This window comes from Pangasianodon hypophthalmus, chromosome 1 (assembly GCF_027358585.1).
Source record: "Pangasianodon hypophthalmus isolate fPanHyp1 chromosome 1, fPanHyp1.pri, whole genome shotgun sequence".
NCBI classification, from domain to species: domain Eukaryota; kingdom Metazoa; phylum Chordata; class Actinopteri; order Siluriformes; family Pangasiidae; genus Pangasianodon; species Pangasianodon hypophthalmus.
Genome location: NC_069710.1, coordinates 5,203,881 through 5,230,808, shown reverse-complemented (window position 1 = coordinate 5,230,808; position 26,928 = coordinate 5,203,881). Strand labels below are relative to the sequence as shown.

Genomic DNA, 26,928 nt, shown 5'->3' with positions numbered 1-26,928 from the left:
AGACTACAGCCACCTCGAAATTTGAAGTGGGCATGAAACTGGAGGCAGTGGACAGGAAGAACCCTTGCCTAGTGTGTGTGGCCACTGTGGCCGACATTGTAGACAACCGCTTTCTGGTTCACTTTGACAACTGGGACGACACATACGATTACTGGTAAGAGATACTGTAATAGGAGAAACTCATGAAGAAAGTAAAAGTCTATACTGTACTGAACTGAAAAAGGCAAACTCTCTGATTCAGTACTGAATGGCAAAACAAACAAAAAAACAACAGATCCAAAAATTAAGGATTTAGATTTGTCCTCAGTTATTATTAAGCCCTTGGCTTGAATATTTAATGAAGGCACAGAGTTGTGAGGTATGTAAGTGCAGTCTGATTGAATTCTAGAGGCATGTCATGGCTTATATTCTGCATTTATATATGGAGAAGTCTGACTTTCTTTTGAATCACTGAAGGAAAGCTGCAGGAATGATGCCTGCAGGAAAATGTCCGTCAGGCTTTCATTCAAAATATTTAATGTGTTTTGAGTGAAGTATACTGATTTAATTATGTGAATGGAATAACTATTCATTTTGCATATAAGATGAAGGTTGATTGAAATTGGCCATTTATAATGTCAGCTTGTGCAGTGAGAATCAGTTATTCACATGTTGGTTTTCTGTAATTTAACATGGCTTTTTTCACTTTAGAGGGAAGCGTGTACAATTAAATCCAATCCCTTATAAAAGAAAAAAACAGTGTTAGAGATTAGTGTATTGTGTAATGTGTTGAAAAGAGGGGGAATGTTCTCTTCTTTCTGTTGTACTACTTGCTTCCAGCAGGAGAAGCTCTGAGCCTTCCCAGATAGAAGCAATCATCTCATGACGCACTGCAGAGCACACACATGCACAGAGCAGAGACTGTTCATACTCTCCATAGTCCACTTTATTTCCTCCTGCAGGATTCTAATGCTTTTCATTCCTTACCTTTATAGTTGTCATATTAGAGCTGAAAGCATCCAGCACCAAACTGGTGTTCTGTCAGTAAAGCTTAAAAATATACTAACATGCTGTAAACAAATGATTTTCTTTCCAGGCAACAAGGATGTTATTAGACAAGTGAAATTAAGTAGGAGCCAAGTATGACTTTCTTTTTGGTTTGGCTTTGCTCAGGTGTGATGCCAGTAGCCCCCATATCCACCCTGTGGGCTGGTGCCAGGACCATGGACGACCTCTCACAGCACCTCAGGGTAGGTACCAAGCCATACCTAGGCCTTCTTTTGTCTGTCCTGTTCTCCAAATTTCAATTAAAAATGTCTGTTTTGGCAAGACAACTCCTTATCCATGTCTATACATGCAATGTAAAAGATTCAAGGAACTGTCCATGTATATTAGAGGGATGTCATCAGTTTTCCTGCTCATTTTTATGAGCTTGCTCTTGTGACTCTAGCTGTAATTTCATTAGTTCCATTTTTATAATAATTTCATTTTAATTTGTTAAGACAAATTAATTTGTTTCAATTTCATTAGTGTGTAATTAGTCCGTCCACTTTTTTGTCCTTATTTTAAGTAGAGTAATTCCTTAAGCACTAAACTAGACAATACCTTTTCTCACATAACAGGGAAAACTACTACTGCCTTAATCAATAGTACAGGTATTTTTTAATAGATTTTAAATACATTGCTGAGATTTGAAGTAATTGCCATTTTTTTTCTTTCTCTGTCTGTAGTTTGGCCTGATAAGACAGAGGGGTTATAGTCTCTTACTTCAATAAAAGCCCACTAAAAGTGTTTGATAGGACATAAGGAGTATTGATCTATAATGTCATGTCCTAAACAAATGGGCAGATAGAAGTTGTGTTTTACTGAATATATAGGTATTCTACATGCTGTGCATTGTTGATGATTTCTTACACTGACTTCTCATTGTAGCATACCATTGTAACACTACAGCAGCTGTTTATCTGATCTATTCCCACAGCTGACATTCAGACAAACATGAATGTCTTTTTACTGTCAGCATCATTATCTCTTGATTTTGTTCTAAATTTTGAGTTATAATTTTAGAGAATGTAGTGCATCCCTCCAGAAGTGGTTAGTTCAGATTTATACAGTATGTAGAGGCCCAGACAATTGTAATTGGCACTGGTATTTCCCTAAAGTATTATTGTCTTTCAATCTTCACTTTATTATGATCCTAGGGAACAAAGGTTCAGTAATCACTAAATAAACATATGACGCAAAGTCAGCTAGTCAGCTAGAAATGTATACAATTTTCATAGCGTCTGGTTCACTCTCCTGTAATATCTCTCTCTCTCTCTCTCTCTCTCTCTCTCTCTCTCTCTCTCTCTCTGTCTCTGTGTGTGTGTGTGTATGTGTGTGTGTGTGTGTGTGTGTGTGTCCCTTTCAAACCTCATTCTTTTCTTCTGGTCTGCTGAGTTGTGCTAAGCTAAAACTGCACCCAAGTTTTCACCCAAACTGCAACTGTCATCATCTTTCCACAAATAGCTCTGGCTACTAGCTAATCCTCAAGCACATTCATTATATATCAAGCCATGTACCGGCAATGTATTGGGGGTGAAACCTGCTCTGCCTCTGTTATCGCTTACTTTTAGTTTAGCTTTATCGTATGTCAGACTGCTGCGCGAGCACAGGAGCATGTAATTGAGCATTGGAGACCTTTTGGAGAGTCACACTGCTGTCACAGAGACAGATGGAGCAGTCTACACTGCTTTAGAGGTGCGATGGGGGAAATCTGGCTCATGGTGATAGCAGCTAGCACAGCCATTCCTCCCCTGAGTAGCAGGCTCAGCTTAAGGTTAAACCCAGATGAATGGAGACAGGATCATATCTTCACCCCTGAACTGCACAATCTGACAAGAATATGGACTGTGTAAGCGGTACATGACTCTGATACAGTTCTGCTTCCCCAACTTCAATTCACTTGTTCTAGTCAACAAAACAAATGAATGCTTAATGAAAATAACAAATTCTGTTCCAGTCTGTGCTTTAATTTACTAGTTACACTGGTATTCTGTCATTTATAGAATAGGGCTGGCATTTAATCTCTCAGATTGTATTTAGCAAAGCAAAGACCACTTTTTGGAGGAAAATAATTTTTTAAAAAAAGCAGCTCATGGAACTGGCTTGTAATTCACTCACAGACACTCACTCATGTAGCAAGCTGAAGATTTTACACAAGGGGGAACTTTTGGCACCATCGGCCATATAGAAGGCTGCGTGGGAATGGGGAAAGGGTTAATACCAGCAAAATCTTCAAAAATTGCTTTAAAAGTTATGGTATGTTATGGTATTCTCACAGGCATGGTAATAATACTGACAGTGCTGTAAGAGCAGTGAAATGCTGAACACGTGGCAGTCAGTAAAGCCCATTTTACACCAATCACAGTACGAGCATCAAGCAGTGGTGCTGCACCAAATACGCTACCACGGTAATCATTGTGGCTTTTTACACCAGATGTGTGCTTGCCATGCACTTACACCATATTTGTTCGCTCGAGTAATATTTATGTCACGTGATTTCTTATGATAAACACTATAAAATACAGTATTTCTGCTATATTGTGCAGTTTGAGCTCATTATCTAAACTGTACAGTTATATTTCAGCCCTTAGTCATTTTGTAACTGTGTGTTCTCGCCTCGTTTAAAATTCGATAAAATTTCATTAAGTACTACTGAGCATCGGAGTTGCAACTTAAAAAAAAAAATGTTACATCCCTGCACAATTTGTATTTATTTATTTGGATATTTCAGAATTATACACTACAGATGGGTCCAGGCAATTATATTTGACACTTTTATTGGCCTAAAGTACTACTGTCTTTCAAACTTTGCTTTATTATGATTCTTGGATAATTTTTGTGTTCCCAAATCACTTATACATAAACATAACCCATAACCCAATGTCAGCCGTAGTCAGACAGCTTTATGCCTTTTTTAGAAATGTGTAAGCTTTTCATAGTATCTGGTTCACATACTCTTTCTCGCCTTCATCCTTTTCTTCTGATCTGCTGAGTTTTGCCGATAAAACTTCATGAAGGTGCTACTGAGCATTGAAGAAAAAAGCTCATTGGATTAACAGTCATTATTTGATCATATACAGTGGTGACTCATAATCTGAAGGCCAGTACAGACCATTATGTGTTGAACAGTATTTACTAATCTAAAGAAATAAAACACAGAAATGAACACTCCACACTCCGCTTACATTGACATTTGCAACTTGTGTTCTGCAGCTGTATAGTCAAGGGTTGAGTCACGTAATTGCCAGATGCCAAAACTTTATAATGCAAAATAGTCAGAGTGTTTTTCTTTAATTAAAATCACCTCCTGTGTTTTGTAATACTGCAATACTAAACTGATTGAGATGTATACATAGTATAGTTTGGATGGATGTTCAGTGATACTGTATATAGTAAATGTCTGGGGGGAAAATATCTGCCAAGTGAATGCCAATATATTATAATAAGAAGAATACATAATGAGTAAAATGGTAAAATATTGGTACATTTTTAGAAGAATCTGTAAATAATTTATAGGATGAGACTTAATAATGGGTTGGCGTTAAGGCACATGGGGACAGTGTTGAGGTCACAGGGACTGCAGGAACAGTCTGGGGTCATGTACACTATATGGCCCAATGTATGTGGCCACCTAACCATCACACCCATGTGCTTGTTGAACATCCCATTCCAGATTTAGCCCCCCTTTGTTGTTATAATAGCCTCCACTCTTCTGGGAAGGCTTTCTACTAGATTTTGGAGCATGGATTTGTGCTCATTTAGCCAAAAGGGCATTAGTGAGGTCAGGCACTGATGTTGGACAAGAAGGCCTGGCATGCAGTCAGTGTTCCAGTCCATCCCAAAGGTGTTCGGTTGAGTTGAGGTCACGGCTTTGTGCTGGTCATTCGAGTTCTTCCACTCCAGCCTTGGCAAACAATGTCTTCATGGGCCTCGCTCTGTCAACAGGGGCAATGTCATGCTGGAACAGGTTTGGTGCCCTTTAGTTCCAGTAAATTGAAATGTTAATGCTACAGCATATGAGGATGTTCTAGACAGTTGTGTGCTTCCAACTTTCTGGCAACTGTTGTGGGAAAGACCCACATATGGTTGTGATGGTGTCCACATGTCCACATATATTGGCCATATAGTATGTGTAGCATGGGGCTTCTCATCAGTGACACTGTGCGTGCTTGTTCCTTAATCAGGCGTTACCTCAAAGTGATGAGAATGTTCTCAGGTGGTTATATTCACCTGTTCAGTAAGCTTTGTCTGTAACTAGTACCTTTGTACCTTCAAACTTTAATCTTTGATGAACCTCAGCAGTTTTCACATACATCACTGCAAGAATCACATACACCACTGCATGGCTATACATCACTGCAAGAATCCATACAGTGTATTAAAAGTATGATGTATTGTATGTCGCAAAATGTCATATTTTGGGTTTCGTTGCCTTTGCTTTGTGTTTAATACTTTATTTCAGTGGTACTCAGAGTGGGGCCTGGGGACTCCCAGGGGGTCTGTATCTGTTCAGGTTTTTTTTTTTGTTTGTTTGTTTTTTTTAAAACAGTGTTTTAAATCACAGCCCACCTTTATCAAAGTATATTATATTTACTACTGAGCCTAACTGACTGGTCAATGGAATTGAATAGGTTTAATCCAAACCTTAATAACTCAAAAACTAGTAGGCTATAAATATTTTCTACTTGGGCTTAAAATTCTGGAATGAAAAGGCTCTGTGGCTCTAATATGAAGTCAGAAAATTATCGTACAAATTTAAATATTGAGCCTGATATTTGAATATTTGCTTTATATGCTTGAAGTGAATCTGTACTGAAGGGGTTTGTGGAATTTATTTTACGGTTAAAGTTGTCCATGGCTGTAAAAAGTTTACAGCCAAATAAGGTGTGAACTCTCCTGTCTTATTGGAAGAAAAACAATATAACAGATGAAACCTGATCTTACAGATAATGCAGTATGAGCCATTTCCTGCAGCAGACAGTGAGTGGTATGCTTAGTCTTCTGTTTCGCGTCTGATAAATAGAGCTCTTGTTCTTGGAAGGCGCTATCGTGCACCATTAGCCCAAACCATTAACAACTTATTCAGCCACGTGCCTCAGTCACATTACTCGCTAAGTCAATGAGCCTGGCAGCATGTGTGATGCCTTTTTCTAATCAGATTGTGTTGCTGACTTTTGTTCAAGGACACCCGAATCCAGAACATTTCATATGGGAGGAGTATTTAGAAGACAATGGTGCTTCTGCAGTTCCGAGCCAAGCCTTTTGTGTGGTGAGCAAAGAATGATAGTCACATCAGTGCGAGACAACATTTCTATAGTGTGTAAAAAAATAAAAATAAAAATAAAAAAAAACAGACACAAAGCCTGTGTGTGTGTGAATATGTAGCTCAGATCTGTGTGTCTGCTCTTATTTCCTTTTTTGCTCATGTAGACACATTTATGTCTTGGTGGGGACCAAATATCTGGTTTTGACCTTGTGGGGACATTTGGCTGGTCTCTCTGAGGAAAATAGCTTAATAATAATAAAACTTGCAGGTTTTATTAAAAACAGCTAAAAGATTTCCTTTTGGCTACTGACATTAAAGTTAGGATTAGATTTAGGTGTAGGCGTAGCATTAATTAGCTGCGCCTCAGGATTAAAGTGTTTCATAATTATTCATAAATTCCAGCTGCTATGTCCTGAATGAAAAGGAGACTCCTCAAGGCTGTACACATTTTGAATGGTACTTTAATTAAAGCAGGCTCACTCTTCTTTCACAATAACTTGTAGACTGCAGACGAGGTTTATCAACCTGTCATAAAACTGAGTGAAGGCTCTGATCAACACTGTGTGTCTGCAGAGAGGCCCTCATGGATTTCAGAACAACATGAAGGTAGAGGTGGTGGACAGGAGAAACCCCATGCTGATCCGCGTGGCCTCCGTTGTTGATACTGAAGACTACAGAGTCAAGGTGAGCTAGACAACACAGACACCAGCTTCACAGCCAACATGTCTGGGCAAGGGACATCTAACAAATGGTGCCTTTGTGTTATGTTAAACATCTCCCTTAGACATTATTATTAGAACTAGGTTTTTATATTATGGATATGATTGTCAGGACTAGTGTGTGTTTATATCACGCATACCCCATGGACATTATTGTCAAAACTAGCTGTTTCTATTGGATATGTCCCATGGACATTATTGTCAAACATGGGTGTTTTTATTGGACATGTCCCACAGGCATTATTGTCAGAACTATGTTTTTCTTTTGAGCATGTCCCATGGACAATATTGTCAGAACTTTTTTCACACTTTCTAATTTGGAGTTTATTTCTGAGGATGACATTTTAACAGACTGTAATGTTAAAGTTAGACAGGTTTTGATGTAAATTTTTCCAAACTCTTCAAGTCCTTTCAAGTTCTTTGGTTAAAGTGGGCTTAACTACAGAGAATGAAGCAACACTGACAAGTGTGTGCTGGTACATTTGTATCAGGGGCAGTTGTTGGTGCTCTAAAGACTGTGTATTCTTAATGGCCACTTTATTAGACACTGCCTTATTCATTATTGCATCTTAGCACAATGCTTGAATGGTTTTCCCTAACCAGGGACTCAGCATTCTAGTAATTCAGCATTGACTTTAAATTGGCAATACTGAAAGGAGTTTTTAATAAATCTTGGAAACAAAAGGACTGTGAGTATGTTACAGGGATGTATAAGCGTGAGCCAAAGCTCAAAGGATGCATCAAATGGTGTCATTAACATGCTGTCATCTCCATTATGAACTTTATGAAATATATCCCTCATTTGTATTCATTCCTAATTGCATGACCAGATACCAGCCATTAGGAGTGTGTAGCTCTAATGCAGGTCAGAACAGCTTGTTGAACGTATTGAGATTGTTTGAACACACTCCAGTTCATGTCAGACTACAGCAGTCCTGAATAAGAATTGTTTTTAACTGTATATTGATTATAACAGTACTTCAGTTTTGCTTTATTAGTGTTTGTTATTTTTCTACAGTTCCTATGGGAGACCTTTTTAGGTTCATCAGGCTGAATAAACTTGAAACAGTTGGTACCGTAAAAATTAATTAATGGACCATTTTGCGTACACATCATAAAGTGACACAGAAGTAGCACTGCTTTCTTTACACTGACAATAGAAATTAGAGTATGCTCTGGGACCATAGGCTAAGTATGATCTGCACTTAATGATGTTTGCCAGGATTTCACTGTTAATGCAGCTGAAACCTAATGTCTCTTAACTGAACACTGCAGTGAAATCACATTAGAGCCTCATCTATTGTGAGATACTGCCTGTTGAGATGGTCCAGATGCAGCATACTTTATGCAGACTCTGCTGTGATTTGATGTCTTTTGTATATAAAAAAAAAAAAAGTGTATCAGAGCTGTCTCACATATGCTGTTATCAGAAGGCATGATAATGTGTCTCATTTCGAGTGCCAGAATATAATAGTTTTACAAACAAAATCAGCTTGGTGACTGATCACATAACTCAAAAAAAATTGTCAGCATTTTTGTGGCATAATTGGACCTGAATATTGTCCACCTTGTCCAGCTGCCAGTAAATCTGCTTCTCTCACTTAGAGCCCAAGGCTTATGCCTAAAAAGATACTTGGAAGATTGCCCGAGCATTATTTTATATTAAATTATCTTATAACATATATGGCTTTGCTTAAACTTCCTTTTTCTTTGTAACAGGTGCACTTTGATGGCTGGCATTCTAAGTTTGACTTCTGGGTCGACTCGGACCTGCCAGATCTTCATCCTGTAGGCTGGTGTGCGAGGACAGGTCACCCCCTGGAACCTCCACTGAGTGAGTGTAAATTATTATAAACTACATGTTAAGCTGTGCTGCACAAGGTCATTTAAATGACAGGCAAAGGTGTTTCTAAAGCACTGTCATTAATTTGATCTTAAAATTAATGTTAAAACATTCTGTCTTAATTTTTAGACACATGAATAACACTAATAATGCAATATATAATAAAATGGCCTCTAACTGTACCACAGCATCGGTACATAATAAAAGATGGGCTGTACCGAAAACAGCTCATGATTTAGCAGTGAGAGTATCAACTACTGCATCTGACTGGCCCAGGAGTGTAAGAGTCTCTGAGGCTTTATTTTAGCATTCTGCCTTATTTAACACACCTGATTTAACTGATTAACTAATTACCAAGGCCTCCATGGGCTGTAGCTGGTGTGCTAAAAGAACGAAAACACAAACCTCTGTAGGGGTCCGTCAGGACCTGAGTTTTACACTTCTGATCTTGTGTGTTACCACAGACCATCTGTAAAAAGCATCACATGACGTAACCTGTCCAGAGTATAGCTGCTTTATTCTTAAGAATAGTCTGTATCTAACACCACAGAACCATTATCGAATATTTCACAAGTGCAAACGTTGATTATGATGTTTTAGTCTAGTTGGCTAATTTGTCTGTTGTTCTTGATATAATCTTTAACTTTTAAAAAAAAGTATCCAGCATGCAAGCCTTTACTTTCTCACATTCACCTCACTGCTTGTGGCAAGCAGGGATAAATCAGACTTTTATTACTGCCCCCAAGAAGCATTACTCATAGCTCTAGCGATGACATTTTCACTTCTAGATCTGACTGCTTTGAGGTCTGAGCTGACATTTGGCTATGGTGATTCTGTTGTTATACTAGACCTGTTTACTGTGCTGTGTCGGTGCATGAGATTTGCACTTGAATGACATTCCAAACTGTTAAAGCAAGATAATAGTAATAAAAAAAAAAAAAGAAAAGAAAATGCATCATGCATTAAGAGGAAGGCATCATCTATCTCCTGATCATTTTGCTAAAACTACAGTGGGGGTTGGGGAAAGTCAATAAGCAAGGCTTATGTATTGTTGGTAATGTTGTCTTTAAGTGGTTTATCTGGATATTGTTTTAATAGTTATACTCAGTGCTTTTTTTTTAAAACCTTTTTCTGGAAGTAAAATTTATTTGGGCATTCATTTTGCCTTTTAACAGCAAATGCAGGACCTTCTGACCTCAAGAGCTCCATGACGCAGGGAGTGTGTCCAACCCCAGGCTGCAGGGGAGTGGGCCATATCAAGGGTGCAAAATACACAGGACACCACAGGTAAGGCATGATATTTGTGTACCTAAAGCATTTCTGACATAACACTGGAATCAGATCATTCTGTTAAAGCTAAATCGATCCAGATTGAGCGTGGCATGAGAGAGTGTCGTTGCTCTGAAGCCTTTTAATCGAAGCAGAGGGCATTATAGAGGAGAGTGTAGGATCTAGGAAGCAGGTTAAAGGGGGTCTCCCCTGAGGATTTGCAGCTTGCATCTTCAGCTTGAAACCTGCCTGCATTGATCTGCCTAGAGCAGGAGTACTCAGTTAAAGTTGACGAAAGTCCAGCTACATAAAAATTCTTGATAAGGAACTAACATGACTGAAAAGCGACAACAGTTACCTTATACATTAACTTTCTTCCTGTGATGAGCAGAGCATTTATTCTATCCCCCAGCCTTTTATGTCAGATGGAACCTGACAAAGTCTTCCATCTTGTCAGTTTCTTGTCAAGCATACAGCTTCATGCTGCAACTGTATGCCTGTGCCTCTGTCACTCCTCACCAGTTTCCTCTCCCAGCTCTTGCAGATCAGTATTGTCACCTGGAGAAATATCAAGTTAAATTATGATTGATGTGAACCAAGGTGTAGTATGAATTGTAATCTGCTGTTGTAAACTTCATCCTGTCCTGCTGTGTTTAATCCATCCCCTTTTCCTCTTTCATCTGAACGTCTCTATAAAGCCTGGAATGTATTTAGCGGCTTTGCTGTTCACCTTTTCCAACCATGTAATCACAGCAGAATCAGTCAGGAGTACAATATGCATATTTTTCTTCATCTTTAGATAAAGAGACTGGGGTCCTTCTGAGAGCCATTTCTGATTAGAGAGAGCATGAGAGATGCAGCATTTATTATCCATGTGGCAGAAAATGTTCTTCTCAGCCACTGAATAGAGCTGAGCTTCATTAGTGAATAATTTACATTCTATTTGCATACATTAACATATGATTGCCTCAAGACTAACCATTTAAGCTTCGCAATAGCATTACATTTTCATCAAGAGTCACATGTAGGAAGAGAATACAATATTCAAATGTCTGAGATGCTCAGCAGAGTTTACCGTCATTAGGAAAGGCATCCAGGAGAGCATTATGATGGGTTTTTCATCTCTTTGATAAGCTGCCTTAAATGATTAGGACAGCTTGAAGGCTGCAGTGTGAAAGGGTCTTAAAGTGAGATTATTGCATAAACATGTCCTCCCTGTGCATACCTATATGAAACCTGTTGATTTTTTTTTTTTTAATAAAAACAAAATTTGACATGCATATTACTGGCGTGCTCTCAGAGAGCTACTTCATATTGTTTTTGTACAGGGTCTGTATTTCCATTCCATTAATTGGAAATAGATGAGCTGAACCATTATCTGAAAGTGAAAATAGCCGGGTAGTTGTGAATCAGAGTGTGATTTCTAACACAGTACAATTTAACCAGAAAAGCATCACAAACACAGAGTTATTTTTAAAACCTGTCCACATTTTCACCAGTTTAATTCAGTTCCATTTCAATGCAATTTTATTTATATAACACTTTTAACAACGGACATTGTCACAAAGTAGCTTCAAAAATCTGGATATGGATTTAGATTTAGATCCCTAATGAGCTCAAGCCAGTGGTGTAGAAAAACTGTGAGAGGAAAGAAACCTTGAGAGGATCCAGACTCTAAAGGGAACCCATCCTCTTCTGGGTGACCCCGGATAATGCGATTATGAGTCATTACCACAGCTGTGGGAGTCAGTACTCAAACAGTACTGAATGTGTTGAACAGATCTTCAGTATGAGCATCAGAGTCATTTTTTAATTTCATTAGGGGTTTTAGCTTTAAGTCTATAGTACCTAAGTGACATTATCTACTGAATAATTAATGAGACTTGAGCGCAAAATGTTTTCAAATCTTCAGGCTATCCAAGTGAGACCATCCACAGCCATCTTTAGGAAAACAGTGTGGTGCAACCCACAGCAATCTCACAGCAATCTTTAGGCTATCCCTGTGAGGCCATCCTCAGCAGCAGCGAGGGATTCTCAGATGATGAAAGCTCCAAGCAGGAGTGGAGCATCAGGACAGATCAGGCAGGACTGGAGGGCAAATAGAGTCAGGATCAACAGCTCATCAGGCAGCAGGAGTAACATGTGTAGCTCTACAGAGAGAAAGAAAGAGGAGAAAGAACCAAACCCTGACGTAGTCACATGAACAATGTTAAAAAATAACCATGATTTGGAATTTTGTAAATTCTATAATTAAAAATTTCCATCTTTCCAGCATTTCACAGACTAATCCTCAATCTTAGGATCTTTAGGATTTAAACCATGTTTGTGCATCATGCGACGGTAATGTTAATTGCAGCTTAGTGAGAAGAGAAGTGGTGGTTCAAATACTGATGACATGATGGCACCGTTCTGTGACACATTCGCTGTATTGAAGCTAGAGGTTGAGAAAGGCAAAAAATAATGCTTCCTGTGAAGAAAAAAAAAAAAAAAAAAAGTGAAACATGAAGTACTTTTCAAAGCACACCCAGTCTTTTACAAGACAGTAGGGAGCACATTTAAACCTCTTCAAAATATCGTATGACCTCTCCTTAAATATGCATTGATTTTTGTCTGGAAGCTTTCTGTACTGTAGAAAAGGGCGCCATGCGGTGATACACAGACCGTTTGACTGCAGTAATTTTAGCCTCCTCACATCCACGCACGTTAATCTATTTTTGCACTCCTCCTAAAACCCTCTAGCTTCGTTTCTCTTTTCTGCTTTTAAAAATAGTCTAATTGTAAATTTGGAAGCATTTAGAAATTCAGACATTAAGGATCAGTGTGAATGACGCACATACAAGTCAATGTATCAGTGTGGTCAGTGAAATCAGTTTAAATACATACACACACACACACACAAGTTAACACAGTCCATTGTTGGATCGCTAGAGTGTTTTTGATAGGAGTCGTTGTCATGCTCTTATCTTTCTCCTAATAACTGTTCTTTATGTCTCATCTTTCCCTCCCCTCTGGTCCTATTGTTATACTGTTATTCACACTAGAGCGGATTGTTTAATTGTGCTATAATATGGAGAGACATTTTGAGGGTTTTGATAAATGTAAAGGGCTTTTGGTGGTTAAGCACTTTGGAGTGCTAGTGCTGTTTTTATGTTATGAGGAATGTCACTCTGTACTTAAGCCTGGATGGTGATGGTACTAATTTAAAGGCTCTATATTAGGAATACCTGTGCACCTGCACATTCACGCAGTTATCCAATCAACCATTCATGTGGCAGCAATGCAATGCATAAAGTCATGCAGATACACTTCCTGAGCTTCAGTTAATGTTCACATCAAAAATCTGATCTCAGTGCCTTTGAACATGGCATGTTATTAGTATTCAGAAACTGTTAATCTGGGATTTTTTACACACAACAGTCTCTAGACCAGGTGACCTTGTGTGAACCTGTGTCCATTGTAGCCTCACATTCCTGTCCTTGGCTGCCAGGACTGGAACCCCATGTGGTCTTCGGCTGCTGTAGTCCATCTGCCTCAAGGTACAACAGGTTGTGCATTCTGGGATGCTTTTCTGCTCACCACAGTTGTATTGTGGTTATTGGTTATTCAAGTTACCGTAGCCTTCTTGTCAGTTCTAACCTGTAAGGCCATTTTCCTCTGACCTCTCTCATCAACAAGGCGTTTCCACCTGCATAATTGTCAGCTGGATTGTTTTTTTTTTTTCACTCCATTCTGTGTAAACTATAGAGACATTTGTGAATATCCCAGGAGATCAGCAGTTTCTGAAATACTCAACACTGGCACCGAACAACCATGCCATGGTCAAAGTCACTGAGATCACATTTGTCCCCATTCTGATGTGAACATTAACTGAAGCTCTTGACCTGTATCTGCATATCTGTATCTGTATCTGTCTCTGTCTCTTGACATTTTTTGCATTGCGCTGCTGCCACATTATTGACTGACTGGATAATTGCATGAATGTATAAGTGTACAGATGTTCCTAATAAAGTTGGTGGTGAGTGTGTTTTTCTGTGATTCTATGATTTAAATGATACAGTGTAAAAATAAATGCTGTGCCTATTTGATTGATGATCAGTGCTTATCTACAATCAGTGCACTGTCTCCGGCATCATACTTTGAAGTTGCCATGTTACCATGATCATGAATTTTTTAAAAAATGGATACAATGAGAATTACTATAAGAACGGTTAACGGTTCAGTGATGAATAGTGTCAGATAAAAGAATGGAATTTATGAGCATTTGAAATGATGCGATGCTGTGCAAATATCAGATACCATTTGTTGCATTTGAGCCATTTCTGGCCCAAAATGCAATAAAAACCTCATATGCAGCTACTTACAGCTAGGGTACACAAACTGTTCCTTATGTGCTGAAACAACAGTAGTTGGCACGCAGTTACTTGGCCACCCCATGAATCTTTTATATATATATATTTTTTTGTCCCAATAGTGATGAAATCAAAAGCTCAACTATATTATCATTATAATTTAGTTTTGATTTCTTGAGCAGTGGCACAAATATAAGGTTATAATGTTAGGTTGGAAAGTGTTTGTTTTTCAGTACATTGATGTGAGCTTTACAAAAAAAAAGGAAAAAAATGGTTTTATTTGTTTGAATCTCTGCCTGAGAGGAAGAACAATGTGTATAATCATTCTCAGTTTCATTACTAAAGGAGCCGTATGCTTCTGATGTTGTTGGTATTGGAGCTGTAATGGGAACAGGACCCTCTTCTGCTAAGAGGGAAGTAGCCAGATGGTGCTCCAGGTGCAAGCTAAATGAAAAGTGGTCCTTTTCTCAGTGAATTTTCAGCACCAGCACTCTCTACCGAGTGACTGATGTGACCTATGCAACAAAAGAATACAATAGGAACTCTTGTGTGAATTTATTAAATATATACAGTAAATAAGCATTTATAGTGATGGTCAAGGTTCTTTTGGGGATAATCACTACTCTGGATAAAGGCATCACCTATTATGTAATTGTTTTTAGCAAATTTACATGCATGTTCTTGCCTGTATGATGTAAAAAGCAGCTTTCCCTGAAAACCTATCCATATGCATTTCTTGGAAGATGTTCAACTGGTTAGCATTGGGAAATGGTAGTACATCGGTAGCACAGAACACATACCTGCATCTTTTAAATTGTTTTTACTTTTTAAACTTTTTTCACTCTGCTCTGCTTTTTTTATGGCTGCTTTTTCTTGTCTTTAGTGCCTTCGGCTGTCCCTACTCAGACATTAACATGAAGAAGGAGGTAGTGCTGCCTGATCGGCTCGGTGGTGAAAAACAAATCACCTTCGTCCCAGTGCACTTTGTGCAGAAAACCAAGAGGCTGTGTGCTGAACAGGAGGAGGAGGAGGTGGTGAATGACAAAGACAGCCATGAGGAGAGCAGGTTGGGATGATCTACACTATTTTGTGTGTATTTTAACATTCTTAGATACTTCGATGATTTAAATATGCATTGTATGTTAATTATTCTTTAATTAGTGTTTGGGAATATTTAACTGTGAAAATTATTAAAAATTGAGTGATATGTTTTTAGGCAGTGTGAAAGGCATGTAGGTAATTTGACTGACAGTTTGGTCTATTTTATAGCATATTTGTCTGGCAAGCTAAAACAAGTAGCTTTTGTAAAATCTATATTTTTTTTAAAGAGTGATAGCACACATTTTAGCACAAGTTAGCTGAAATTCATGTGAAAATCCCACGACTAAAACATCCATTTTCTCGGTGACTGAGCAGAAACGTAGTGGATGTTTTCCTTATTACCTTAGATGGCGTTCTGCCTCAAAACCCGTAGAACTGGTCACGTTCATTAACCTTTCATTCCGCATGAAACCACAGGAGTAAATGAGCAATGCCAGGTTTTATAACTACTCTATTTCATGCCCAAATTCACATTTAGGTTTCAGGCTCTGCACAGCTTCATGGTGATCTCATCCTAGCAGTGAGCTGACAGGCTGAGTGTCATGTTTATTCCCAGCAGAAGCCTTGGAGGTGCTGAAATTGCATTTCTTGCTTGTCATACAAACACTCCGAGACATGGGGGCTGCATTGGCGTAAATGCCAACTCAGCATCACTGAGCCGGTTTATGCATCTTCTGAGAGATTGTATGAAATTGCATTCATTTTTTTGCCCTACTAAGAGCAAGTCTTTGGACACGGGCCAAGTGGTTCAGGGAGCTTGTTATATGAAATATCAGTGCTGTGCTGGGAATTCTTAGTTTTGCTCATTTTTTTAAATGTGGAAAGCAGTACTTTCTCCTTCTGCTAAGGCTAATAAAGACTGAGTTGAGTATTTAAGTTATAGCCATGTCAAACAGTGGTACGTGCCAAGTAATGCATCAGTGTGGCCTCAGGGTGTATTTCTCTCTATTCTCCCAGAGCAGCTTGAATATAAGTTATAAAAATCTAGAAAGAGCCATTTTCAATTAATGTTTTCATTCTTTTGAGCTCTGTAGGATTCAGGACTGTAACCTCGTTGGCCATTATCAACATGTGCATCAGACATTGTGCATTTACATTTATGGCAGATGCCCTTATCCAGCAAGACTTACTGAAGTGCTTTATAGCCTCTACCAAAAACACATCAGTCTAACACATACTTTAATGAAGCTTTATGTTTAGAAGTATTAAGTGTAGAAAACTGTTGTAGTAAGCTCGGGTTTAAATGTTGAGTCATTGGTGAATTGTGTAGTAATGGTCATCTGTACAGATACTGCACAGTGAACATCAAATGATGCATTGAATAAATGGACCTAAACCTAAAGTGTAGGTTGATCCTAAGACATTATTCACAGGTAACAGAGGTAAACAAGAAAGTGCTATCCTCTATACTCTCCAAATAGTTCTTACACAGCTTTGATTTTTATTGGGAGATCATTGATAATCAAATATTACTTGTAAAATATGTTCACAAACTTTTGATAGGCAGTGTCTGTCCTGCTCTAGGAGACCTATGATCTTTTTATGCCTCATCTATCATCAAGCTGTTCTCATTATCTTTTAAAGAGAGTACTGGGTGTAACCAGTGCCAGGAGAGGTTTTAATCCTCCACTCCAATCTAAATGCAAATTGTTCTTGGGCAAATCCTTTCCCAAGTCCCCTATACTTTTATCGATCTTCTAGTATTCCGATTAATTTGGACAGCTGTTCTCAAAGCCTTTCTTGTTGAATAGGAGCTGATTGTCTCTATTTTCCTCACTCTCTAAGGGAAGAGCTGTCAGGCTGTGACACAGCGCCTCGTCCTCGCGGTCGGCCCCCTGGCCATGCCACAATAAAGAGAGAGTACAAGGAGGAACCTTCATCTCAGGGACAGAAGGCATACTCACCGCTGGGGAAGCGTAGCCGTCTGACCACCAGGTAAAGCTAAGTCCAACATAATATCATTAGAACTCCACAAGAGCAACGTAATGCCCACAAACAAGGGCATCTCAGGCCCTGCAGGGATTTTCTGTCTGAGGTTAGATAATTCAACTAGGTCTTTTAGTGAGATTGAGCTGATATGATGAAACTCTATGTAACCTAAGACAATGTTTTTTTTTTTTTTTTTTTTTTTATTTATTTATTTTTCATTTGAGCACTTCCGGAGACGAAACATGACTGTGCTTCAGGTCACAATCGAGCTTTTTTTTTTTTTTTTTTTTTTTTTTTTTTTTGTCCCCAAATAAATCATTTTGTCATATCATGACACGATCATCCATAATACATTGCACATCAGACATATGCAGTAGAGAGAGGAACTGGTACATATAGAGCTATGAGAAATACATTATAATGTTCTGGTGCGGCGTGGTGGCACAGCAGGTTACTATGTGAAGTTTCCCAGGTTCTTGTCATACTCTTGTGGGTTTCCACCGGGTTCTCTGGTTTCTCTTGTGGGTTTCCACCGGGTTCTCTGGTTTCTCTTGTGGGTTTCCACCGGGTTCTCCGGTTTTTTCCCATCTCCCAAAAACATGTGTTTAGGTGAATTGGCTACTGTAAATTGCCCCACGGTGTGAATGTGTGTGCTTGGTGCCCTGCAATAGACTGGTGTTCCAGGGTGTATTCCCTCCTCACGCCCAGTTTTCCCAGGATAGGCTACGGATCCTTCGCACCCCTGATCAGGATAAAGCGTTACTGAAGATGAATCAATGTTCATTTTGACAATTTATAAAATCTAATATGTTGGACTAGGAATAAATCAAAAACACTGTTATTTTCTAATACAAACGTTAGATCCAAGGAACTCATATGGGGTATAAACAAAAGCCTCCCACAGCCTTCATCATGATGTAGAGCTCTATAATCCTTCATCGTGGCGTAGAGCTCTACAATCCTTCACCGTGGCGTAGAGCTCTACAATCCTTCACCGTGGCGTAGAGCTCTGCAATCCTTCACCGTGGCGTAGAGCTCTACAATCCTTCACCGTGGCGTAGAGCTCTACAATCCTTCACCGTGGCGTAGAGCTCTACAATCCTTCATCGTGGCGTAGAGCTCTACAAACATATACCAGTATGTAATGCATGGCCATATGACACATGGACTATCAGAAAAACATTGGTTAGAGTAGAATCTTTTTAAAGGTGAATATAGCTAGCAACATAAAGTAGTGTGAAAATGAGACACTTTGGCATGAGGACAGCTACAATAGACAATAAAGAGTGCTAAAAGTACATCATTAAAGGAGGGGGAACATTCCTCATTTTCCTGCATATTTACCTGCCTTCAGTTTAAAAATCCAGGAAGTTTCCTTGTGCACACACTTTCTTTAGTCTATCATTAACTCTAAGTTTTATGCCAGTTATTTTTAGCAGTTCTTCACTTCCGTGATTTGCTTCCTTATAATACAGCACCAAAGGATATACGACATAATCAGTTTTAATAGTGTATCACTGATTGAAGACGTAAGCATAGCAAAGTAATTTTCTTCAACCGCAGGTCTATTATTGGAGGATCTTCACTGTATTATCTGGCAGGAAGAACACATCATATTGCATGGTCTGTTACAGAATTCAGCCAAGATTTTATTGGAATTATTCCATACAGTGTAACAAGTAATAATCTTAAAAGACTACTGTAATCTCACAGTGTAAAACTGTCTTAAGACTGCCACCTGCAATCCCATGCTTATACAAGCAGCATTGCAATACGTATCTCATGCTACTTTAACACAAGCATCACTGTTTAATGCATAATATCGGAATCATAATATTTGAATAATTTCTGGATAGCCCATATGTATTATATCAGTCATATTCCATTACACAGTCACATGTCAACAAATAGCAGGTGATATGATGATATTTATTGCTTCTCTGCCATGCGGGCGGAACAGCCCCAACTTGTCTAGCTATTTATTAATGTAATTGGCATCAGTCCCACATTTCCCATGAGACACAGAGGGAATGAATACTGTATACTGTCATGTTTTTCAGTACCAAGCACATGAGGGCACTTCATGTTCCCTGCATGATTAATATTAAATGGCTTTGTATGTTCTGAGGGTTGTGTTAATACTGTGTAGGTGTCAGAGGAGATGGATAACCCCTTCAGTAAAAGCAGAAAGTAGAGCAGTCTCTGAGAATTATGTAAGGATGAGCTTACATAATGGGGACAAGAAACAAGTCATCCAAAGAGAATTGCAAAAGAAAAAAAAAATAATAATAAGAAGTAGTAATAGAAATAAGATAACTGAGGAAATAGTTAAAGGTCCTACCTCAATAATATAGTCAAGAATCTTACCTTTTTGGAAAGGTATTACAGAAAAAAATACCATTATTATTTTGCTGGCACAGACAAAATAATAACAATCCAATAAATCCTGTCCATCTCATTACATCCTTCTAATGTAAAATCTGACTAAGATGATGGTGTGTAGTCAACAGTTTTCTGCAGCATCTGTTCAGTGAATCACTTCATTTCACAGCTTTCTCACCAAGAATGCTCTCTAATCCCATCTCTTTTATTTCTCACCATTAATCGCTCAAGTTCTGTTTAGTTTACTTTCACTAATAACATGTTTTGGAGCTATTTCTGCATGAAAACTATAAACAAGTGGAATTCTCAGAGAGTCTGTCTTGGCTCAGGCTTATTCTTTCCCTTGGGCTGATTCAGAGACAGTACTCTGACCTCTCCATGAGAACAAGATGACATTTCTCTTCCTTTTGCTGTCTTGGTCTCCATGTAATATGAATCTAAACTAACTCTAGGATATTGCCACAGATTTCTTTTAACTGCTATTGTATATCTAAATCAAGTCTGTTCAGGTTAACTTTAAGTGGTTATCTTTGCCTTATAATGTCAGTGGCTTGCCTCTAGAATATACACTCACGGTGCACTTTATTAGAAATGGCTGTACAACTGCACATTCATGCAATTATCAGCCAGTCATGTGCAATGCATGAAGTCATGCAGATGCAGGGCAAGAGCTTTAGTTAATGTTCTCTTCAACCACCAGAATGGGGGAAAATGTGATCTCAGTGACTTTGACCATGGCATGGTGCCAGACATGCTGGTTTGTGTATTTCTGGAGCCGTTGATCTCCTGGGATTTTCACACACAACATTCTCTAGAGTTTACACAGAATTGTGTGAAAAGCAATACAGTGAGTTGCAGTTCTGCGGGTGGCAATGCCTTGTTGATGAGAGAGCTCAGAGGAGAATGACCAGACTGGTTCAAGCTGACAGGAATGCTATGGTAACTCAGATAACCACTCTTTACAGCCACGGTGATCTTGGAACAAACAACATGCTGAACCTTAAGGCAGATCGGCTACAACTGCAGAAGTTCCCCTGCAGTCAGCCAAGGAATCCGAGGCTGCAGTTGGCACAGGAACTGGACAGTAGAAGATTTGGAAAAACATCACCTGGTCTTCTTTCCAATCTTCAACTGTCCAGTTTCAGTGAGTCTGTGTCCATTGTAGCCTCAGATTCCTGTTCTTCTCAGATCAGTTTCAGATCAGCTGATAATGGTATTTTGAAAATGAAAAAAGATGTAACCATTGCATTCGTTTGGGTAACTGTGTTTTTTTCCTTTGAGAGATGACTCTGTATGTCTACTTTCTCACTGTATTCTTGCAGTATTTGACTGCATTTGACAGACTACCTTTTGGGATCATTTTATCTTAATTTGTCACGGATGCACTAATTTCTTCAAGTTAATTAAAAGCCAGGTCTTCTTGTAGCCAATTACATGGTACGATCATCCGTCTGGAGTGACAGATTCTGCAAAAGCATCTTTGAAAGTGACTGAATATGAAAGCCAGACTGAATATGAAAACTTCTGAGATTGTCGTCTGGAAGAAAATGCTTCTGATTTCGGCTCTGCTGAATCCGTGGCACAGGATTCATATTATTTTGGATGTAATGAATGGGAAGTCAGATTTTGGATGTCTGTGGAAAGTGCTCCACAGCACTGTTATGTTGAAGCATAACATTCCAACATTAAAAAAGATTTAGCAGGATGAAGACTAGTGAAGTAACTCAAGTGTTACAAATCGAACTGTTTCAAATCAAATCTAAACTCATAGATAATTTGAGGACACCAGTAGCCATCCTCTATTTCATTTTCTTCTCTGCATTACTCAGACTCAGTATGTATAACTCCCCAGGACTTGTATAATATCACTGTTTCTCTCTAACAGTGCAGCAGTATATGCGTTCAGTTTACACTAAGTATTCCCACTGCCACCTTCTGGATATAAAGTGTATTGATTGGTCTACATGCTTAGAAAAAAAAAAAGGGTATTAAACTGTACTTGTCACTTGGGAAGTACCCTCAAGGGTACACCGTTTTGTATCTTCAGTATGTGTCTTTTACCTAGAAAGGTGCATGTAGTGTACCTTTAAAGGTTTACAGTATGCCCGCATTTCCAGGTGAAAGATACATATTAAAGGTACAAAAGAGAAGAATCCCACTGACCAGGGAAGGCACAGTTTAGTACCCTTTCTTCTGAGAGTGTAACAACTATGAACTACTTGATCCACTTTATCACAGGTGTATGTGATATGTGAAAGACGTGTCTCACACACATTTCCTCCACATTGCCAGTGAGTCAGACATGCTCACTCATTCTCTGGCCCATAAAAATTAGTGACTTTCTGTTTTGCTATATAATCTATCTCTGTGTTCTCTCTCTCTCTCTCTTTCTTTCTTTCTCTCTCCCTCTCTCTGTCTTTTGCCCAGGATTGCCCAGTCAACGAAATATCTGCGCATCAAAGATGAGGAGGAGGAAATTGAACTAAATAGCATGATTGCAGGTAGGAAACAATATCTGGTGTTTGGCGCTAGTGTTTAAAGTGTGTCCAAGTCTGAATTTGGTGAATTTTGAGAACACTTCAGAACACTTTGTATATGTGCTATTTATATCCCTCTCACCTGAATATGATGTCAGTATCTCTGATGATATCTAATCCATTCCGAAGTGTAGTGTATCTTTCAGGCCTTCCTGAGTAATATGCAACTATTTCCTTTTCTATCTTCGTATTTCTTTTTTTTTTTTTTTTTTCCTCACCTCCCTGGTGTACAGAAACACAGCTTCTTTACACTTTGGTGCTGTTTCCAATTTGGAGTTCTTTGATTGCTTTTCATTCTTTTACTACTAAAAAAAAATTGGGTGATTGTTGTTTGGTTTTCCTAAATTAGATCAGGGTCGAATACCATTTCAGAAGTATTGACCTGGTGTGATGTAGGCCATCATCTGTCCTTGCTCATTACTTACTCAGACATTTTATAAGCAAAAATGACTGATCGAGCAGCCTTCTTTTTTGTTCATCTGTTTTCCAACTCACACTCATGATGGCTGACTTCAGGGTGAGCACTGAGACCATCAAACTTCAAGCTTTAGTGTGGTGCTGCACTGGGGTGTAGTTGGAAATATGACTTGTAATGGAGCCACTCAGCTGTAATACATTTAAAGATGCCGTAGTGGGCCATAGAGAGGGAGATGTGTGCGTGTGTGTGTGAGAGAGAGAGAGAGAGAAACTGTAATTCACAAGTTTTTACACAGTGCAAGTACAAAACAAATGTCTGATTTTGTTTTACTCATAAAAAATGCTCCACATCCGATACCAGGTGATGTGAAGCTGTGTGACGTAATCCTAGTGTACGTCGTATGCTAATGAACAGATGACAGAAAATGACAGCAGTCTGGTCGTATTTCACGATTAATGATGGCAAACAAAGCAATGCAAACTGTCCTCTGTGAAAATATCAAGAGGAGGAACTACAACATCTTTCTACCATACAAGTAACCTGATAAAACATCTAAAATAAAATTCAGCACGAGGAGCTCATTGATAGCACACACTGGCTAGGTAAGAAAAAAATGTCTACAGACAATGCAGGTTGAGTGAAACTATTGTTATTAACCAGCTAATTTAACTAGCAAATGCACTTCATTCATAAAATCAACTCAGCAACCTTATAAAGAACGAGTCTAGTGGCCTAAATGCGTGAACACACGCACATGCTCTTTTCATGACCACTTTGTAAACTGGGGAAACGTGAACAGAGCTAAATAACATGTTCCATGTCCCCTAGAAATGGTATTGATGCATCCCTAGTATGGAGGTATTCATGATTGCATAGCGCTGTAATAAATTGCATTCATGAATTGGGTATAAGAATCAATAAGAACCAAACATCTACAAACTGCCCCATGTTTCTCATTTATATTACAATTGTTGATTCAAGCACTTCAACACATTCAGTCACAATCATTTTATTTTCTGTCATGAGCTACTGAATTTCCTGCCCCGCGTCCTAGTTTTGATGTATTTTCTGATGTTTTTTCTTTGTGACTGAGACTCTTGAATGTAATGAGGGGTTGAGGATATAATCAGCAGAAGTAGATCGGAAGAAATTACACAGACTGGATTTCATTTACTGTGCGTTCACTGCACTTATGATGGCCACCAGCTATATTGAGTTATTTAATTCTTAGATTGTATAAGTAGAGATGGCGATATCGGGTTGAATATTTCATAGGAAAATAAAGGGTTTGTCAGGTGTGTGTGTGTGTGTGTGTGTGTGTGTATATATATATATATATATATATATATATATATATATATATATATATATATATATATATATATATATATATATATATATATATATATGCATGTGTAGCTGTAAGCCTGCACATATACGTGTGTGTGTGTGCACCCATAATGCCACAGAAATAGCATATTCTCACAGTGTCTCCTGAGAGTATGTGGGTCTGTGAGATATTCCCCTGCACGGAGCTTTCTCTTCTCAAGCAGTGTAGCAGAGTGAGCCACTAATTTTAGCTTGCTGTGTGTGTGTGTGTGCGCGCGCAAGTTCATATGGAAATAAGGGTGGAGCCCTGTAGGGGATGATAAGACAAGGTGAAAGATCCCTGGACATAACGACAGAGCATTATTACCACCATCGTCCATCCTGCATGACCACACACACACACACACACACACACACACACAGAGCACTCTCCTCAGATTCTCCCTCCTCCGTAAGGCCAGGCAGTGGCAAGATTTTATTTTTAATGTTTGCTTTGTTCATTCTAGGCGTCACTGTATGTAGACAATTTAAGCGCTGCAGAAAACAGCAATGTCCTTCGATCAGAGGCGGGCACAGTAATAAAGGTCCATTAGACACAACGGAGAAAAGTTCTGTATTTTTACCTCCGAAGGGAAAAATGTATTATTTCATAAGCAGCTCAGAGACCTTAATCAACCAGGATCCTGGTTTAATTAAAATGCTGCAGTGATTCAGATTTGATAGGACATGATGCTGTACGCCTTAGACTTGCAAATGTTGTGGTCTAATCAACAACTCTAATTTCTTAAAGAACCAGCACAGCAGAATTTAGGCTACACTGCTCTTTTGTCTTTTCTATATATTTGCTTGTATATAAACTTACAAGATTTGAAATGAGCAAATGTGGTGTTGAAGAAAAGTACTACTGAATACATTTGATGTAAATATTTTACAGCTGTAGCATGAAACACTGCAAGGATATTTTACTTTCTTGCTGAGAGAGAATGGCTCTGTTAATCTGTTCACAATTCAATAGTGTCCATTTAAATCCTGTAGTTAGTTAGAACGGCATTAGCATTATACAATATCACATGCTACATTTGCATTTGTGTTACGTGTGTGTGTGTCCTGAATGCAGCAGGGTGTGTGGAATATTTTGTGTTTGCTTTCAGCCGCTTAGGCTGCTTTTACACCTATTAGTCTGGCTGGTGAGTCCGAATCAGAGTGACATTTTATACTTTTTTGGATTGATTGCTATTTTGTTGGGTTTGTTTACTCACTGCACATAATTAAACAAAGATGAAAAGTGAAAACAGTGTTGGCTGAGGGTGTATAGGGCTGAAACTGCAGGTATAAAACTCCTTCTGTCAGAAATACAAGGACATAAATTAGAAATAAATATTGGAAATAAATGTGTTGTGTATCCCATCGACGGTTTTTCCTTTTTTTGCTCATTGGTTCAAATCTCCAGAACACATGGCATTTCTGCAGCACTTCAACTCCGTTGTTTGTCTCAGTTTGTGCCTCGTGGCTCAGTTCAGCAGCTCAGATCTACAGAAAAATATCACTTGCAACCCAAAACACATGGCATGTTTGGTTCATTTCATGTAGTTGGAGCAGTTCAGTATTGAATCCCTTTCTCAGGGTGGTCTCTCATGGCAGTGGTGGCTCAGTGGTTAAGGCATTTAGTTATAGATCGGAAGGTCATGAGTTCAAATCCCAGCACCCCTGAGTTGCCATGGTTGACCCCTTGAGCACGGACCTTAGCCTGCAACTGCTTATTTGAATCCTCCATCAATTGTAAGTTGCTTTGGATAAAAGCTTCAGCCAAATGAGGTAAATGTAAAAGCTATTGAACCGCACTTGTTATTTTTGTCCCCACTCAGTTGCTGTGTTCTCACTTTCCCAAAGGATCTGGACCAAAGAGGGCCACGCACTGTGGTTCGATTCAAAACGCTGCATATGTGAAAGCACTCTTAGATAAACAGTAAAAATGTTATTGTTTTTGACTGCTTGAATCTTTTCGCATGAAATTCAATTGACTTGAAATGTAGGAAGCTTTTAGAATGACTCAGCTGCTCGAGAAGAATAGATAGATTGGATGCTTTTCATTTTTGGTTCTTTCTCTGTCCCTGAGGCCTACAGTTTACTTCTCTCCTTTTGCTTAGAGCTCATGTTGGCAGGCTGTGGATGTGGAGCTTCTTGCTGAGTATGCGGAGATATTTTGAGACTCAATGAGTCATGGAGGCTTTCAGTTGCTAAAAACTTTAAGATCAGTCACACTGCCTTCCCAAACAGTGGGTTTTTAGGGGGAAAAAATTGTTTAGATGAAAGTGTTTCATTGCATTTATTGGTTATTTAAGAGTTGCTGGTGCCATCCTGTGGAATATTTCCTTTCTCTATATGTAGCCATCAAACTAGATTTTGATGATGATTAATGATTAGAGGCACTTTTATGTGGTTTGGGAGATAATGCTGTTTTATTAGACTGCAGTGAGCTACCGATGAGTGGGAAAACAGCAGCAACAAAACAAAAGCGCTTGTCTGTAGCACTTCTTTCTTATATTATTTTTGTGCAATGTGTGCAGTATTTTTCCACCAATACCGTAATGCACTAAAAATATCAGTAAGTTGGTATAATTATTTTTTACACTTAAGATTACATTCTGTAGTCTTATATTACACTCTGTTTAACGTTATATCAGCCATAATTCCTTCTCGGAGCTTAGTTTCCTGCTGTCCTCTATGTGACGCAGGGAACTTTCTGTGAGCATATCAGTGGCT

At 38.7% G+C, this 26,928-nt stretch overlaps 1 protein-coding gene across 2 annotated transcripts in view; it reads left to right on the top strand.

Annotated features, from left to right (window-relative positions):
• The window catches only part of LOC113526574 (lethal(3)malignant brain tumor-like protein 4), a 69,877-nt gene that overhangs the window by 19,894 nt on the left and 23,055 nt on the right, over positions 1–26,928 (top strand). For both annotated transcript variants that reach the window (XM_026913753.3, XM_026913752.3), the window contains exons 9-17: positions 3–154; positions 1,153–1,229; positions 6,207–6,292; positions 6,863–6,973; positions 8,728–8,842; positions 10,027–10,138; positions 15,353–15,535; positions 17,356–17,505; positions 22,309–22,382. In XM_026913753.3, the coding sequence (XP_026769554.1) occupies positions 3–154; positions 1,153–1,229; positions 6,207–6,292; positions 6,863–6,973; positions 8,728–8,842; positions 10,027–10,138; positions 15,353–15,535; positions 17,356–17,505; positions 22,309–22,382 (1,060 nt within the window). The remainder of the gene's footprint in view (positions 1–2; positions 155–1,152; positions 1,230–6,206; positions 6,293–6,862; positions 6,974–8,727; positions 8,843–10,026; positions 10,139–15,352; positions 15,536–17,355; positions 17,506–22,308; positions 22,383–26,928) is intronic.